The sequence below is a fragment of the Parambassis ranga genome, chromosome 15, assembly GCF_900634625.1.
Source record: "Parambassis ranga chromosome 15, fParRan2.1, whole genome shotgun sequence".
Classification (NCBI taxonomy): domain Eukaryota; kingdom Metazoa; phylum Chordata; class Actinopteri; family Ambassidae; genus Parambassis; species Parambassis ranga.
Window position 1 is genome coordinate 18,068,405 of NC_041035.1, and position 16,135 is coordinate 18,084,539.

Sequence of the window (16,135 nt, forward strand, 5' to 3'; positions counted from 1 at the left end):
GTCTTTCGGGCAGCAGTGGCTCAGTGGTATAGCAGGGTTGTCTAGTAACCGGAAGGTTGGTGGTTCGATCCCAACTCCTCCCTAGTCACTGTTGTGTGTCCTTGGGCAAGACACTTTACCTGCATAGCCTCCAGTGTACTCACTGGTGTATGGTGCCCTTTGCTGGGCTGCCTTAAGCAATTTCCCCATTGTGGGACTAATAAAGGTTTCAAATTTAAAATTTAAGTGTGAGGAGTCGGGTTGGAGAATGTAATGAACCTCTGACATCACAAGCTGTTTTGTTTCACCTGCTGTTTGGATTGATGGATTTGGCCTGAAACATTAGCATTAAACACATTTTACAATGAAAACTGTTGCCTTCCGGTGGTCACCATTTTTGGCGACATCCGCCTCAATCAACAGATAGAGATGCAACCAGAGGAATATGCACATGTGTTTTGTTTTTAAGTACTTCAATATCAACCTCATGATATATTTTCCTGGTGGGGATGGACTGGTCTTTCTCCATTGTGCTGCAGGAAAGAGGTGAAAGCATACAAAGTTCTACCCATTTCCTTTGGCACCCATGTCAGACAGACAGCTGCATGTCATGCATGGAGCTACTTCTCCAAAATGCTGTTTGCACAGACAGAGTGATGCAGAGCGTCAGAGCTTTGCAGCTGCACTTTTGTATCTAATGCACATTTGTGTTTATGTTTTAATAGTTGTATTCTGTTTTTTTTTAAATATATTTATTGCAATTCAGTTCTACCGGTAGTTTGAATTGTTTATAGTGTTCAGTTTTTCACTGACTCTTCCTTCTTATCTGTCTGTTCTTTTGGGGGGATAAAAAGTGCAACAAGTTCCTGTGAGGATTAATAAAGTACACTCGGACTCTGAGTGGGCATGTAGAGACAAAGCATCAGATCTCACTGCCATCATAACCACAAATTTAATTATTCAGATGATAGGAATTATTAAGCAGAAAGGTAGAACACACACCAAACCCGGACCAAGGGAATAAACACAATCAACACACCGGTTTTACAGTGATTGTCTTGTTATCCTAGAGCCATTATGTCCTATTAAAATGAATTTGATACCAAAGAAAATCAACAAAACACTCATTTTCATTTGCTCTATTATTTTTGTAAATCCGCAGGCTCCAGGGTGGACGAGGCATCACATAATTGTGGATTAATTGGTGAAGAGGGTTTGGGCCCAGCGAGAGTGGGAATCAGTTTCTAACAATTACTGTTTAAACAAAAGCAACACGCTTAAACAGCCTGAATTACTCTGTTTATTCCACACGTTTGCAGTCTGTGTGATCCGCACAAAAACTTTATTAGGTTCTGCAGACTAATGAGAAATGGTCTTTTCAGAGCTCAGTTAGTGCTTTGAATTAGAGGTATGAAGGCTGAGGTGTGCAGTCCAATATTTACTGACCTTTTAGTTCTGTTTTGCTCTCATAAGAAAACCATCAGGGTCTGCAGGTGGTGGGCTTTCTTCTCTTGCCACTAGTTTGCTTCAACACTTTTGAGGAATTGACTTTTTAGAGTCTATGTGAAGCAGAAGTGCAGATTTTTTAGCATCTCTACATAATAGATGCTGAGTAGCTTATGACTTTCACACACTCTCTTGTGATCATCTTCCATTTTGAGAATCTATAAAAATGTGTCATATTATATTGTACAGTACTTCAGAGCCAAGGATGCATCTAAGGCATCACTATACAGCTGATTTCTTTTTCACACACACAAAAATGGACACTCGAATAAAATGAGAATTAGACGAGAGAGATAAAAGTATGAAGTCTGTTCCACCAACACAACACAGTCTGTCATGTACCATTTTTTTCACTGGTTGCGAGGCCTGTGCTGTAAAAGGAAATAAAAAGTCACATCCTTCTCCTCCTGAGGGCACATTTTTACTGTACTCACCTTAGTTGTCATTTCATTTCCTGCAGGTAGTGATTACATGCCTAGCCCTGGTGTGTTTCACCTGTGTCTTGTTGTCTCTCCTCCTATGTTTCCCCTCACTTCTTGCCGCTATAGGGCCACATTGTGATGATCCAGCCAGTGTCAGGCCTGCTCATACTGTCATATTTTGGATTTTTATTTGCATACTTCTTCCAATTGTGTGGAAGATTCTCCAGCATGTGCTGATCTGTGACTTCTGGGTCCTGTTGACATTATCCTTACTTTAAAACTGTAGTGTGTCTCCTACATACTGGAGGTTTTCAGTAAAAGAGTAAATTCTTATAGATCTAGTTTATGAAAGCACACCATGTGCAGAAGTAACAGCTCTATTTAGCCTCCATTTGTTGCATGCAGAGAAGTCACCTAGTACAAGTTTGTGTAAGGTCTGTAGAGGGTCAGTGTAGTCTGTTCTGAGGTTAACAATATACAAAGAGTATATTAGAGTTACTGATGTCTGTAAAACACGATGTGCAGGAACCAGGGATCTTTTCCTCTCAGGCAGCTGATGTCGGAGAGGTCAGGAGGCCGGAGGAGGTGAGGAAGCAGAGATGTAGCAAGTAAATCCTGCACGTACCCCCTGGAGTAAATTGAACAATAATCCACTATGTGGTGTGAATTAAACGCACGTAGATGACAGCTACAGTAACCATTTTAGAAAAAGGTGCTCAACCTTGACTACTCATTACACCTTTACATAAACACAATAGCAGCAGGAACCCCTTTTGGAGCTCTGCTCGGTGTAGAGGTGACATTAATTACTTCGGTTCTGTTATATATTATCAGAATGTACAGTACAAGACCCTGAATATTATTGAATTTCGTTTCCTTGAGTTTCATGCAGTAGCTTTTTAAACACACCAGAGATATAACACATACTGTGTCACAGTGACGTGCCGTGAATCTGGATCGACACACACACCTGTCAGCAGAATATCTGCTGGCGTTTCTAAATGACAGCAGGGTTATTAGATTGATTCAGTGTGTTAATGTGCGTAATTAGGTTTCCTTCTGTCCCAGGGGAATAGTTCTTCTGACTGTAAGGTTATTGTATGGTTTATAAATTGTTAGTTATGTGAAGCACTTTGTTAGTTGTATTTGAGCAATAAAAGTATGGTTGCCTCTTCTTCAATGGCGGTACAGTATGTGTGTTTGTAGATCAGTCTGTCAAAACAAGTTAAATCATCACTTTGACACGTCTTTGTATCCACAGGAGAACAATGTATTAATGAATCAGCACTCAGGCATGCTGATTCAAGCGTTGTAGAGGAACAAAAGATTGACGCCTGCGTTGACGAAAACATTTAACCCTTTCCTGTCAAGATGTTTACCACAACTCCTCAGCTTAACCATCACTGAGCACACATTTTTTTCATCACTATCTATTCATTATAGATAATGTCCTTGTATTATATTTATTATATTTTTTCAGGACCCCGCTGAAATCTGCTGTCCCTGTCTGACAATAAATCTTTCAGTCATATAAGTGTCAGACTGTGGTGACCATCATTTTCAGTGACATGCTGTGGAAAGACTGTAATCATCATTAGAATGAAAAATATTAATGTTTAATACACTCAGAGCAGGACTCGTCAGCATGATACCAAATTTTTACAACACTTAACCACAAGATCGACTAACCATAATGCCTTCTTTTTAAAATGGGCTCGACTGCATTTGCTCTGGGCGCAGGGAGGTCAATGGCTGACAGAGGTAAATCATTGCTGTTTCTCTTTAAACTTCTCGCCATCTGTTTCATTATCGCCTGCGGTGACTTTTCTGATGCCGTTTTACTCAGCCTTGGATGAGATGCTGTTACAAGGTAGACAGCTCATCAAAATGAATGACAGCGCAGACTTGACCAACAGGGCCAGGTGGAACTGACAATATGCTTCCTGTCATAGGGAGAAATGTTTCATTGTGTGGCTTTAACATAGAGCCAAGGTAAACCTATGGTCCTTTTTAAGCCCATGTGAATAACGAGAGCTTTGCACTACAAATGAAACCACAGCAACAGATATTTGTAGTTCTTAATATTTTCCTTTAGGTCTCACACAGAGAAACATGTTCTTTTGGATCTTTCGACAGAGCCCTTTACATATAAATGGGTGCAGAGGAAAAGCACCGTAAGCAACAGAGGGAATCATGAACCCTCTGAATCTTTTATAGGTCAACAGCGCTTAGAGAAAACTTGCAGAATAGCTTGGAATTAAATAATAAATCCCAATGAACTGCCAACAAGTTTAAATATTGAAACACCTCTCCATAATTCACACTTACATTCTGCACTTCACAGCGCTCTCATTTCTGAAAACCTGGGTTCTCTGTTGGATCGGGCTGAAAGTAGCTGGCAGTCCAGCAGAGTGACCTGATTATTAGGAAGATCACACTGTAGCTGCAAGTCACAGGCTCGATCCTCCACCGGGTTCACACTTCACAGCTGTCGTTAATCCTCGCTGAACTGTGCGTGAGCAAGATGGTTGCAGGGGTTGAACTCTGCACTCAGATCTCCTCTTATAAAATGCATACATGCGTGTCTAAGAGCTGAGTGAGGAAACAGTTTTGTAATTGCGCTGGCTGTAATTTGGTGATTGAGTGCTCCAGAAAAAGATAAGTGTTTTGACTGTGAAACAGATAATTGCCAAGTTGTTCAAGGATGTTGCCTCGGGCTAACGTGCACATCCGTACACTGTGTTTAGTAGGCATTACAGAACTCTGCAGAGTAACTTTCTGACCTGTCTTTGCTTTGCTTGTGTGCACAGCATCTAAATTTTGGATTAAAGCATCCATAATCACGTGACCTCACTGCACCACTGTGTGAAATATGCACCGAGGTTTAAGTTAAATAGTTACAGCGAAGCTTTCAATACGACAGCACAGCAGCGTCACACACACACGCTTCGCTGCCTCTAAAAAAAAAAATCATTTGTTTTGTGTGATCTTCTTAAATCTAATATCAGCTACCCTCCAGACAACAGAATCAATACTTGATGAGCATTAATTTTCTGTGCTGGTTTGTTCTCCTCATGCTCTAACATGCATTCCATGAAAAATACATTTGTTACCTGACTCTGTTGCCATCTAAGACTGCCGAAGGTCGAGCTGTGAATTTACTGCAGCTGTTTGTCTTGCTTGCTTGGCACAAGACGCCAAGCTTTATCAGTGTTAATGTGGTAAGTGTGTAGGTGCAGCCTTCGCAGTTTATGAGATGCATGCATGTGACATTCATTCAAGATGTGGCAACATAGTGGGAATGTAATTTGTAAGAATAAAAAAAAATAAAATGACTAAAGTCTAAGGAAACATTGGCACATGCTAATCATATATAATAATGCAATACCGCTTTGTACCACAAGATGGCACAGTGAGTCACAAAGGTGTCTAGGCGATTTTTCTTTGATATTATCTATATTTCCACCCGATTCATGTGAATAAAAAGGAGGAATGTTAAAATAAATGGCTAAAGCTCTTAGTTAGTGACCACTGAGGGTGGGACTCACAAGAAAGTCAGGTCTGCCCAGATTGTTCTGGCCAACTGTATTTATAAAAAGGTGTTATTTATTTATTCATACAATACATCTTATTTTTTTATCTTGTTTTTTAAAGTAGACACACTCCCTGCACACTCAACATTCTCTTTAAATGTTAATCTACTGTGTACCCTATACATCACTTTTTAAGGATCTGGTCAAGATTGAGCAAAAGAAAAAAGAAAAAAACAACAGCGAGGAGACTAAAATTACAATTTGTTTTTAAGAATATGACATCAGTCAGCGCTCTGACACATCACTGGCCCCTGCAGTAAGTTGAGATCTTACCCAGCACATCACCATGCAGGTTGGAAGCTGACAGACAAACTTTAAAGTCCACGTGCTATGCGACTATAACAAAAGGAGTCTCACTGTTGTGAATATTCAGTTTAAGTGCTTTGTTACCATGGTGCAGATAAAGTATACTTATGTACTCATCAGATAGAGTATGAGGATGGTGACTCACATTCTGCTTACGTTTGATTTAACAGGCAACATACTGAAAGCAAGTGAAGGCTTTTGGAGCGAGCCAAAACAAGCTCATTATCACTTCTTCAGCCATCTGGTTTTGCTGTGTGGCTGCAGTACATCATCTGGTCGCACTTGTGGCAAGAAAAAAAGAAAAAAAAACATCATAATCCAGAAATGCAAGGCTTTGAATAAAACAAAAAAGTAGCACGTTTAATGTGCAACATTTAAATGTAAATGAAGCTCATTCAGAGAGAAAGAGAGCAGGAGTGAAGTGTTAGTTGTCAGATCACAATAGATGGACCTTAGTTTGCATAATATTCACCTCCACAATGTGTTTTCTCTTTTTGCTTTACACAGTCAGGTCACAGAAACTGAGGAATGTCATTTATATAAGACAGAATATCTGAATAAGACAATGTGTATTTATATCCACTGTGTGCTCTTTAAAATGGGATGATTGTCATCTCTAAATTCAGTTTGCAAACTGTGCCAATCTTCTCTATTGTCAGTAGAACACAACAGAATTACACTATTTTTTATCTATTGTCACATTGTCACCAAAACTGCGAAGCTGCCAATTTCAGCAAAAAAAAGAAACAAAAATCTTCATTGTTCAGTCGCTTTAAAAGATGATGAGATGTTTTCCTTTCATTGCTACAGTTTGGTAAAAACAATACAATCCAATAATATATTATGGGCTCTAAATTGCTGAGGTTGTGACTTTCCAAGCCAACAACAACGACAAATAATGCTGGCTGCAGCAGTCTTACTGTGAGAGCCCGGTTCATGGCACCGAACGTTGCCACCTTCCTGGATAGATGAAAACGTTGGAACAGCTTCTGCACTCTCAGGGTGTGTTTTACATTATGGATGTAGTCACTGGTGAGAGACCGATTATGCAAGAGAAAGCACCCTGAGTTCAAGAGCTGACACTGAAATGTGTAATAGCCACGTTGGTCCACAGTGTTTAATTTTTCTATTAGCTTGTGTAGGTGCAGGTACAAAGGCCGGAAAAAGGTCTTGTTTCAGAGGTTCGTGTCACGGTTCTTAGTGTTACTGTCTCTAAGTAAAAGTAATCTAAGTAAGAGTAATCTTTTGCACCCAGTCGAGGGTACTGATGGTTGTAAAGAGTCTGCTAGAGCTCTGACGTCAGGACTTTTGGCAGTTGGATGCTAGGCGAGTCTCCTTGTTCCCAGCTAAGGGAAGAGCAACCTGTTAAGGTAAGACTGGACCCGATGAAATCAAGAGCTGGTATTTTTATTTTATAAGTTTTATTATCAATTCCAGGATCTAGAAAAGCATTTTGGTGAGTTGAGTTTTGTAAATAGGCTGATGTAAGGATTCAGGAGGGAATGGTGGTGGATTGTTTGGTCACAGGACCTCCACGCAGGAGATTTAAGTGCTGCTGTTGTTTCTTGGTTTTTGTGTCCAGACCAAAATTATTTGGTTAGGTTTACCAGTCTCCTACAAGCTTTTCCTCAGATGACGAGTCTCATTGACGAGTTCCATTTATTAAAGCCATGAACTGTTGCCCTACAAAAGGACACAAGTGCAGTTCTTCTTGTCCTAAGTCTAAGTCCATCAGGCCACATTAATGTTAAATGGGTAAAAGTGAATTCAAATGTGATGTTTAAGGTATTGGATGGGGGCTTCCTGTGTGATGTGATGAGCGGGCAGTAAAACTAACCTCCTATATGTGATAATGACTGCAGTGTAGTCATTATCACATTGAGAAACTGTGAGAACAGGAATCTATTGTACAGATAGATGCATGCTGTATTATGCAGTCAACCCTAGTGTTCAGTTGAATATCTCTGACAGTGTTAGCATAGGCCCAGGAAAAATCTTTCAAACAATTCATTCCCAGTGGACTGCTTTTGACATTGATACTGGGTTTGTGTTTTTTTAGGTAAATACTAAACTGTGTCAGACACTGAAAATAAAAAGCTTCAGCTCTGACTCAACTGGTGGTGAGGCAGAAAAAACAAGCTCAGAAAGAGATTTGTCGTAACAGAAGACATGATGTTTTCTTGGCTGTTGTGTGGATTCAAATCACTGGACCAAAGTATCCATTTTGTCCCTTTGTGTGAGGAACAAAATGACAGTGCTGCTGCTGCTACCAAGCGCAAGCACAGATATTCATTGTGCGCCTGAGGAGGATGTTAAACGGGTCTCCTTATTTGGGAATCATTTATCCATCTGCAGTGCTGCCCCTTTAGCTGTGTATTTTATCCTATGGTTACAGCATCCAAATCAACCTTTGCAGTGATCATAACCGCACTGAGAATAAAACCTTCACATCTTCACTCAAAAAAAGCAGCCTGGAACGTACCCATGACACTCAAGATGAATGAAATTGCAAAGGCACCACTTCAGCAATTAACTAGTCTCTAATTGTAGATTGAACCAGAGGGGGGAAAAAATTCTGCCTCTTCTCCGTCGTTAGCCAGGTTAATTAAAGGACGTTTGTTGAATTTTAATTAAAAAGAGAAATATACTCAATTGGACCAATAACTTTTAAATGATTTCATGAAAAACCCCTTTACAGTCAGTGAGAGAGCAGGAAAGCCTTTATCTTGTACACAATACTTTATCAAAGAATCACATATAAAAACACACACTTCTTTCAAGAGAAAGCTTGAACTGTTATTTTCATCCTCATTACTTCAATCCTCCTGTCGGTTGCTCCCTCTGCCTTTGACGCGTTAAAGCCTCGACTACTAAGAACATTCGAGCAACAGAAATACACACCACAGCACACAGACCCTTAAGTTTAGAATGCAACACACAAATTCAAAAATATATCCTCTAATCTTGCAGTAGTTGCTTTTTTGTTCCTTTGTACAATTAGAAAAAATACACAGTTAAATGGATTCACTGGGGGAGATGCTTTTGACAAAGTCACGAGTAATACTGGGTTTTGCACCATGACGGCTCTATGCTGGCTAAGTGTCTGCAGTGTCCTGCGTGCCATTCAGCATCAGTGGAGATCAGGATCTCCTGTGTGTTCACATAAGTGTTCACATGCCCTCAGAGGTGTGGAATGCTGAGCCCAGCCTGCTTCATGAGGGTTATATACACTCATATTGACATTTGCAGGAGTCACCCCGTCGTCCTGTCATGTGTGTTCACATGTCGTCACCTCAGGAAGGGGCGTCTGGTCCTGCATGACCACTTGAGGTGGGGTGGGGGCAGGGCGGGCATGGGCCACCGAGTTCTTCTGCAGCTCGACCCCGAAAGCAGGAGGAGCGTTCTGTAACTGTCTCCTGTACTGAACAAAGCTGCAGGTCTTTAAGATGATGGCTAGGACGTTCTTTCCTATCAGGATCCCAGACACCCTGGCATCCCTGTACAGGATCATGTTCCCCCCACGGATGAACAGTGTGATGATGTTGATGGTCACCAGGCTGAGGATGGGATACAGGAGCATCTTGTGTGGGACGATGTTGATGCCCTGCATGCTGATCTCGCTCAGGGACACACAGGGCAGCACGAGCAGCAGGATGTAGCAGTAGAAGAACATCAGGCCCTCCGCCCACAGAGGGAGTCCTTTCTTTTGAGGCTCCCACAGGTTGGCTTGGATGTCCAGTATGTCCAGCAGGTCCACAACCACCCAGAAGAGTCGATTCCTGATCTCCTCGCGCTTCTTGAAGGCGCGAACGTACTCCATGTGGTCAATGGCCACTAGCACCACAAACAGCACTGGGATGCAGATAGACAGAAGCAATGTCAGTGCTTTCCTCGCCAGAGCGTCCAAGCTCTTCCGGTCTGCTTTGTAGTTTTGATATACAAAGTAGACTTTGATCTCCAGCACAAATATGTAGAGGAACCAGAGGATCATGGCGTAGCCTCGCTTGGCTGTGCGCACCTCAGCACCCACCCACACCGCCACATACCGCAACACTATTAGAAAGCAGATGTCTCCCACCATCACCATGATGCAGATGCCAATCTTACGGGGTCCGTGGTTCTGCTCCACCAGGTAGGCATCAATCAGTGCCATGCTGCTCATGATCAGAATGGTGGACAGGCACACGTGGGGCTTGTTGGTGGGGGGCGGGGGGACCATCCTTGCCTGGGTGAGTGGAAGAGGTGGAGGAGGAGGAGGAGGAGGAGGAGGAATGTTGTTAAAGAGGGAGTGCAGAGGGTCCTCGGTTTGTCCAGTGAGGAGTCAGATCAGATATTGCTGCTAGACGGCGGTGTTCCCCTCCATCGCTTCTGTCTTGGCCAGAATCCAGGATGCAATAATAGGATTCACACAGATCACTTCAATCAATCTCCGCTTGTGCCCAAGCCACCTGCTGGGTAGACAGTACCCCTCATTTAGTAAATTATGTTCATTGGTCTGTAAACACTCAGGTTGACTTCTTTAAAAATTAACAGCTCTCAGGATGTGGCTATGTTTACACCCTAATAACCATCCAGTGACACAACAGTTTAATCAGTGAGTTACAATTTCTGTGATTGGGAGAGAAAAAAAAAAGCTCCTGCGATGTGCCCTCCTTACAGATTCACTCTCGACACCCGTGTTTTCATACAAGCTTAAGCTTCAGAGATAAAAATCCAGCTGAATACTCACTTGTGTCCCTCTTTGTACTTTATCCTAATGACTGGCAGCGAGTGATCATCCATGAGACTGCACTGAGAGATCACAAAGCCCATCTGTAATCCACTGGAGAAGAGAGCAGAAAACGCAGGGGATCCTCTCCTTCTCTGACACACATAAATCCACCAGTCATGGATAAGATTCTTTATTCTTTTTTAAGTAAAAGAAAAATCCCAAAATATTGCCGTCGTAATCCACTTACTGCTCAGACTGAATCAGGATGAGGCATCTTTAATGGCCACAATACAGACAGCTCTCAATTTCTGCAACTAAGAATAGAGGTTATTTGTGATGTGGGTAGATGGAGGGCTTAAAGACCCAACTCCAAATAAAAGGAAGAAGCAGTAAAGTTGACCCAAAAAAAATCTGCAGTAAGTCCTGTTTAAAAGAGAATTTCCTCTCCAGAAGTTTTCCTCTCCATCCTCCAGCATCCACGAACAACAACACAAAACAACGTGTGTTTGTTTTCCTCTGTAAGTTTGTGTGTTTGAGAAGATGGTTTGTCTTTCAAATGCGGCATGTGTCACACTGTCCTTTCCCACTCGGCTCTTTGTATGTGTGTTTTCCCGTGTGTGTCTCAGCTGTCTCCACGCTTCGTTGTCGCTGTAAAATGCTGCCCCCCTGGCAGGTTCCTGGCTGCTGCACCGTTTTCTGTCTCCTGCTCAAGCAGTTTTTGCCAGGGACACCGGGATCAGCAGCACCAGTGGATTCCCCTGTCTCCACTCAGCATGCTCTGTGATACTCCAACACCCCCCCGTCTGCCTCTGTGTGTCTCCTCCGGAGCGTTCAGACACACTCCTGGGTTTTTTTTCTCTCTCTCTCACTCACTCTCTCTTTTTCTCTCTGTCTCTCGCAGCTACCCTCCTCTTCCTTCTCCCTCTTCTGCTCAAGTAAAGGCACTTGCTGTGTGGAGGTGATGCTCAGCAGACCACAGCTGCAGAGAGAAGGAGAGAGAGAGAGAGGGAGAGAGAGAGAGACTTTTCCAGGGGAAGGAGAGAGGCGGGGTGGGGGGTTGAGCCAGCGTTTTGCAGCTTAGCTGAATGCACAACTTCTCTCTCTCTCTCTCTTCCTGTTTTTTTTTCCTCTCACTTCCCTCTCTTCTTTTCACATTGTGTCTTGTGCTGATATCCTATTTTCTCTGGCTGTTGCTTTTTTGGCTCCCTGAGAAAGCCCCGCTTTTCCTTCTTCTCTTTAGAAGCCCATTACAGAGGCATGCAGTTTATTTTCTCTCAACTTCGAGGTGCAGAGATGAAAAGTGATCCAAAGAGGAGGAGAGGACGATACTCTCCAGTTTGTCGGAACCCAGACTGTGTTTTTTTTTGCAATCTGGGAAAGACATAGATGGGTAGGGGGGGGTGGAGGGTGTAGGATGAGGAGGGAGGAAGAAGGGTGGGGGTGAGACGTGCAGTGGCTTTTCCTGACAGAGAGCCTTTCTATTGATCTACGGAGAGAGAGAGAGAGAGAGAGAGCAGTGAATCAGGAGATGGGGCCAGAGACCAAAAGGGATGAAGGGGGTAAGATGGAGGAGGAAGGGGTGGGGGGGTACAGATGTGGAGCGAGCCAATGAGAAATAGAAAATGACAAGACAGGCTAGTAGAGTGACGTGATGAGATGAGGAAAAAAAGAAGGAGAGCAGAATATGTGTGGGGTTGGACTAAATGTCAAGGGAACATTTTTATCCTCTGAGCTGTAATAACGGCTGGCCTGGGAGATATCCAAAAAAAAAAGTCTAAAGGTAGGAAAAGGTTGGTGTGTTTGCTTTGCTTTGCTATGCAGTTGTTATGCTAACACCACTAGCTCTGTTTATCCAGCTGGGCCAATTAGGGATAATCCTTCCTCAGAGGAACCGAACCGCTTTCATTACTACAGTATGAAGCCATTTACTGCTCACATCATAAATTGCAGTTATTGATGAGTCAAAAGTCCTGGTTTTCAATGCATGTGTGGCAGCACTTTTCATCCAACTGTGTAATGACAACTAAACATAATTGCAATCAGTCATGCAGATTTATTTGCAGTCATGAATGGATGTGGTTAGAGATCTACCAGCTGTGGATCAGCTGACAGCTGCCATCATGCCAGTTTATGACTTCTATCATGTGGAAGCTTCATGTTTGAAAGATGGAGTCAAGTGAAACAGCCGTTTGCCTTTCAGCTGCTCTCTTATTGACGATTTCCTCTGGATTTATCGACCATAACTGGACCACGTCAAGTGCAGTGATGAATTATATCCTTCTTTGCAAATTGTGAAGTTGGTGCTCTTGAATTTGCATATTCTAAAAATAATTATTATTAAACACATGGCAGGCTACAATTTACTTCTAACCACAATGGAAACCTATAACAGATGTTGGAGAAGGTTAGAAACCTGTTGTGTAATGAAAGGTCACAGGCTTGGGCCCCATGACATGGCAGCCAGCGCACCCATTATCAACCGTGTGTCCTTGAGACAGACTCTAAACTGCTACCTGCTCACTCCAAGTAAAAAGCCTACATTATTAATGTAAATGAGCGAGTGGCTTGTCAGGGAGTAGCAGTGTGGTCTTAATATTTTAACCCCCACCCCTTAAAAATCAGTATGAGGTTGATACAGCACCTGCTCTATTATCCACTCTGTTATTCCTCCCACATCTCATCCACTAATCTATAATTTATATCTTCATTTACATGGCATTTTGTGATATACAATGGAATCTGAGACTATGTTAACCTCATAGCAAACACTCTGTGTCTATAATTCATGAGCACAGGAGGAAGTCACATCCCTGTCTCTTAAAGCGACTCTCTCTTTAACATGATTTATGCATATCTTTGTTTTATTTTACAGTTATCTGGTGTCAAAGTTCTCAGTCCTGATTATTGCAATTACACTGATACACAAACACAATTATGATTTATGGGATTTCAGACAGCAGGAGCGCATCCAGAAGTCTTGCCTGTCCCTCCTCTGGCCTCTCTCCTCTGCTCAAGCCTCCTACAGGGTGGACTGTCCTTGGCTCTCGGACAGGGACACTGCATCATTCAGTTCAGCTCCGGGCAAGCTAACACACACACACACGCGCACCGCAGATAACAGACGATAAAACACCAGCCACACAACGCTGTAACGTCATCTGGCATCAGGAGCCACAGCAAACAATCAGAGGAGCTCAAAATAGGGAAAGCCTGTGGTCTGCAGACTTCAGAGGCGAAGTTAAAGTGCCTCTGTTGTGAAAAATAAAAATGTTCAGCTCGATCTCTTCGCCTTTCACCGTGGCGTCTGCCTTTATGCAAATATTTGAGCGTGTTTTCTTAGAGCACAACGCACTCCATTTTCAGAAATGTTCCCTTGACAACCAAGCGCAGCAGCTTGAGAAACATGTTTTCTCATCTTGTCAGAAAGGATATCATGGGCTGTGTGAGCTGTACCTTGAACTCAGCTCAAACAAGGCATAAAAATAAGTTTTTATAAACACTGCGGTGAGAGTAAAGCCAAAATACACTTCAGCCTTGTAGTAAGGACGTTGGGCTTTTAAGCACAGTTTCTCCTTCTGGCTGATTGTAATTTCCAGCTCAATCAGTAGCCTATTCTTCCTTTCCTCCCCTTTGTGTACACTATCTTCCTCTTCCTTAAAAGCCAAATAACAATCTGGGTGTTTTTCCAAGAAATCAAGTAGAGGTTTTATCAAATACAGTCATACATAACCGCTAAATGAAGGATGTTGTTTGTGTGTACAATTAAAGAACAGATACAATCCATGTTTATTGCTCTGAGAGGAGATATTAATGTGCACATAAGTGCTGCAGGTAGAGGCATAATTACAAGGGAATGCATCGCTGAATGAAAAGGCTGATTTGATTTGCTTTGTGTTTAGACTGCAGATGATTTACTTATGAGTCAAGAGTGGAGCATGATTCATTTTTACCATGCGAAATCCAACAAGAAATAACTGCACGTTCTTATGAGATTATCGCCATGTTTTGACAAGAAATGTGAGCAAAACGTTTTAAGAGAGAGAGAGTCAAGTTTTCAGTGTTGGAATGTGTCATGATTCGCAGGTGTGATGTCAAAAAAACACAAAAAACCAAACCTGGACACCAGGCCTGGACACAAACATGGATAAATCGTTTGGTTTTGGCAGCCAAGATTCAGTGTCAGCAAGTTGTGAAAAGATTGGGAATTTACATCACCAAAAACAATTTGTACATGAAGCATAACAGTGGAAATAGGACACATAAATCACATTAGCTGTAACCCTCAGTCTGCCATCGATTACCTGCAGGAAAACAAATGGGGGCGTTAAGGCTTCCCATCCCTAAACATCCCCATCAGGGCTCTAACCACCAAAGGAGAATCATGAAGTGGATGGGCTAAGCAGGTCCCCATGGGGTAATTAAATCAGAAGGATGGAGGGAGGGGGCTGGAGGTGGGGGTTGGACGGTTTAGGTACTGCTAGTAACTGCTGGTAAGAAACAAGGTGCTAAAGTGTGTGTTGGTATCTTTGCTGTAATTCACACGACATAAAGTCAGACCTGAGACAAAGGAGAGGAGACAGAGGACTGTGATGTCTCTGTTTGTACAGGCTGTGCAGAGATGCTGATTGTCATATTACTACATCATGCAAAACATCAGGGAGACATTTTAATATTATTCAAAACCCGTTACCTGACAGCCTTTCCACCAGCAAGTACAACAAAGACTCAAAAGCTTAGAAATGAGGCCAGTTCAGAAGTGGTTTAAAATGCAAACACACACACACACACACCCCTAAACCTTTCAATAGAAATAAACAAGTTAAAAACAAAGGATAAAAACAGACCAATGAAATGCTGTCATAATTAGACCTATGATACCTGAAATAAAACCTAAAACTATGCAATAAAACTAAAGAAAAAAATAGTAAAACTGAACACTAAAATCAATAAAAGACAGTTCCATGCGTTTTTAGTACAATAATATTAAATTATAGTAACAACAATAATGAAGATAACAACTACATATTTTCTTCTTAACTGTATTCTGACACAAAATAATTAGATAAATTAAAAGATAAACTAAACACAGTGTGTGGGCGGTCTGATTGACAGCTCTGGCTTTAAATCACTGAAGGGCTGTTTGGAGGAGGCGGGAGGATCAGAACCCGCTAAATGCTCCTTGTTTTCATTTCATTCTGTTGTTATAATTTGGAAAACATATTAGTGAGGATGGGGGAGAGAGGAGAAGAGGATCACCGACCTATTCACTGCTACACAGACTGAAAGATCAGGCACACAGGATATGTTTAATGCAGGCACTGACAGTAAAGACATTATAACATGTGACATAGGGTTGGGTGGTATCCAGATTTTGACACCATCAAACGCCCTCCACATTTTATCCCGGTGTACGTGAATACCGTGCCGTGCGCCCTGCACCCCACTTGGTCTTTGTCATCCTCTTGTCATCATCTCAGGACCTGGTCTTCTCAGTCTTGTACCATATATGGAAACAAGAGGCCTCCAAGATGGCAACCAGGAAGTAAAGTAAAAATGTGTTCATCCTTTATATACATGCTATTATACAGCATAATATAATGAGGCACTTACACATATAT

The 16,135-nt window shown here is 42.1% G+C and overlaps 1 protein-coding gene across 1 annotated transcript; it reads right to left on the reverse strand.

The window, feature by feature from the left end:
* Positions 1-9,074: 9,074 nt before the first annotated feature.
* On the reverse strand, positions 9,075-10,025 carry LOC114447503 (transmembrane protein 121). The gene has a single exon (XM_028423800.1). The coding sequence runs from the start codon at positions 10,023-10,025 to the stop codon at positions 9,075-9,077; it is 951 nt and encodes a 316-aa protein (XP_028279601.1).
* Positions 10,026-16,135: the final 6,110 nt, after the last annotated feature.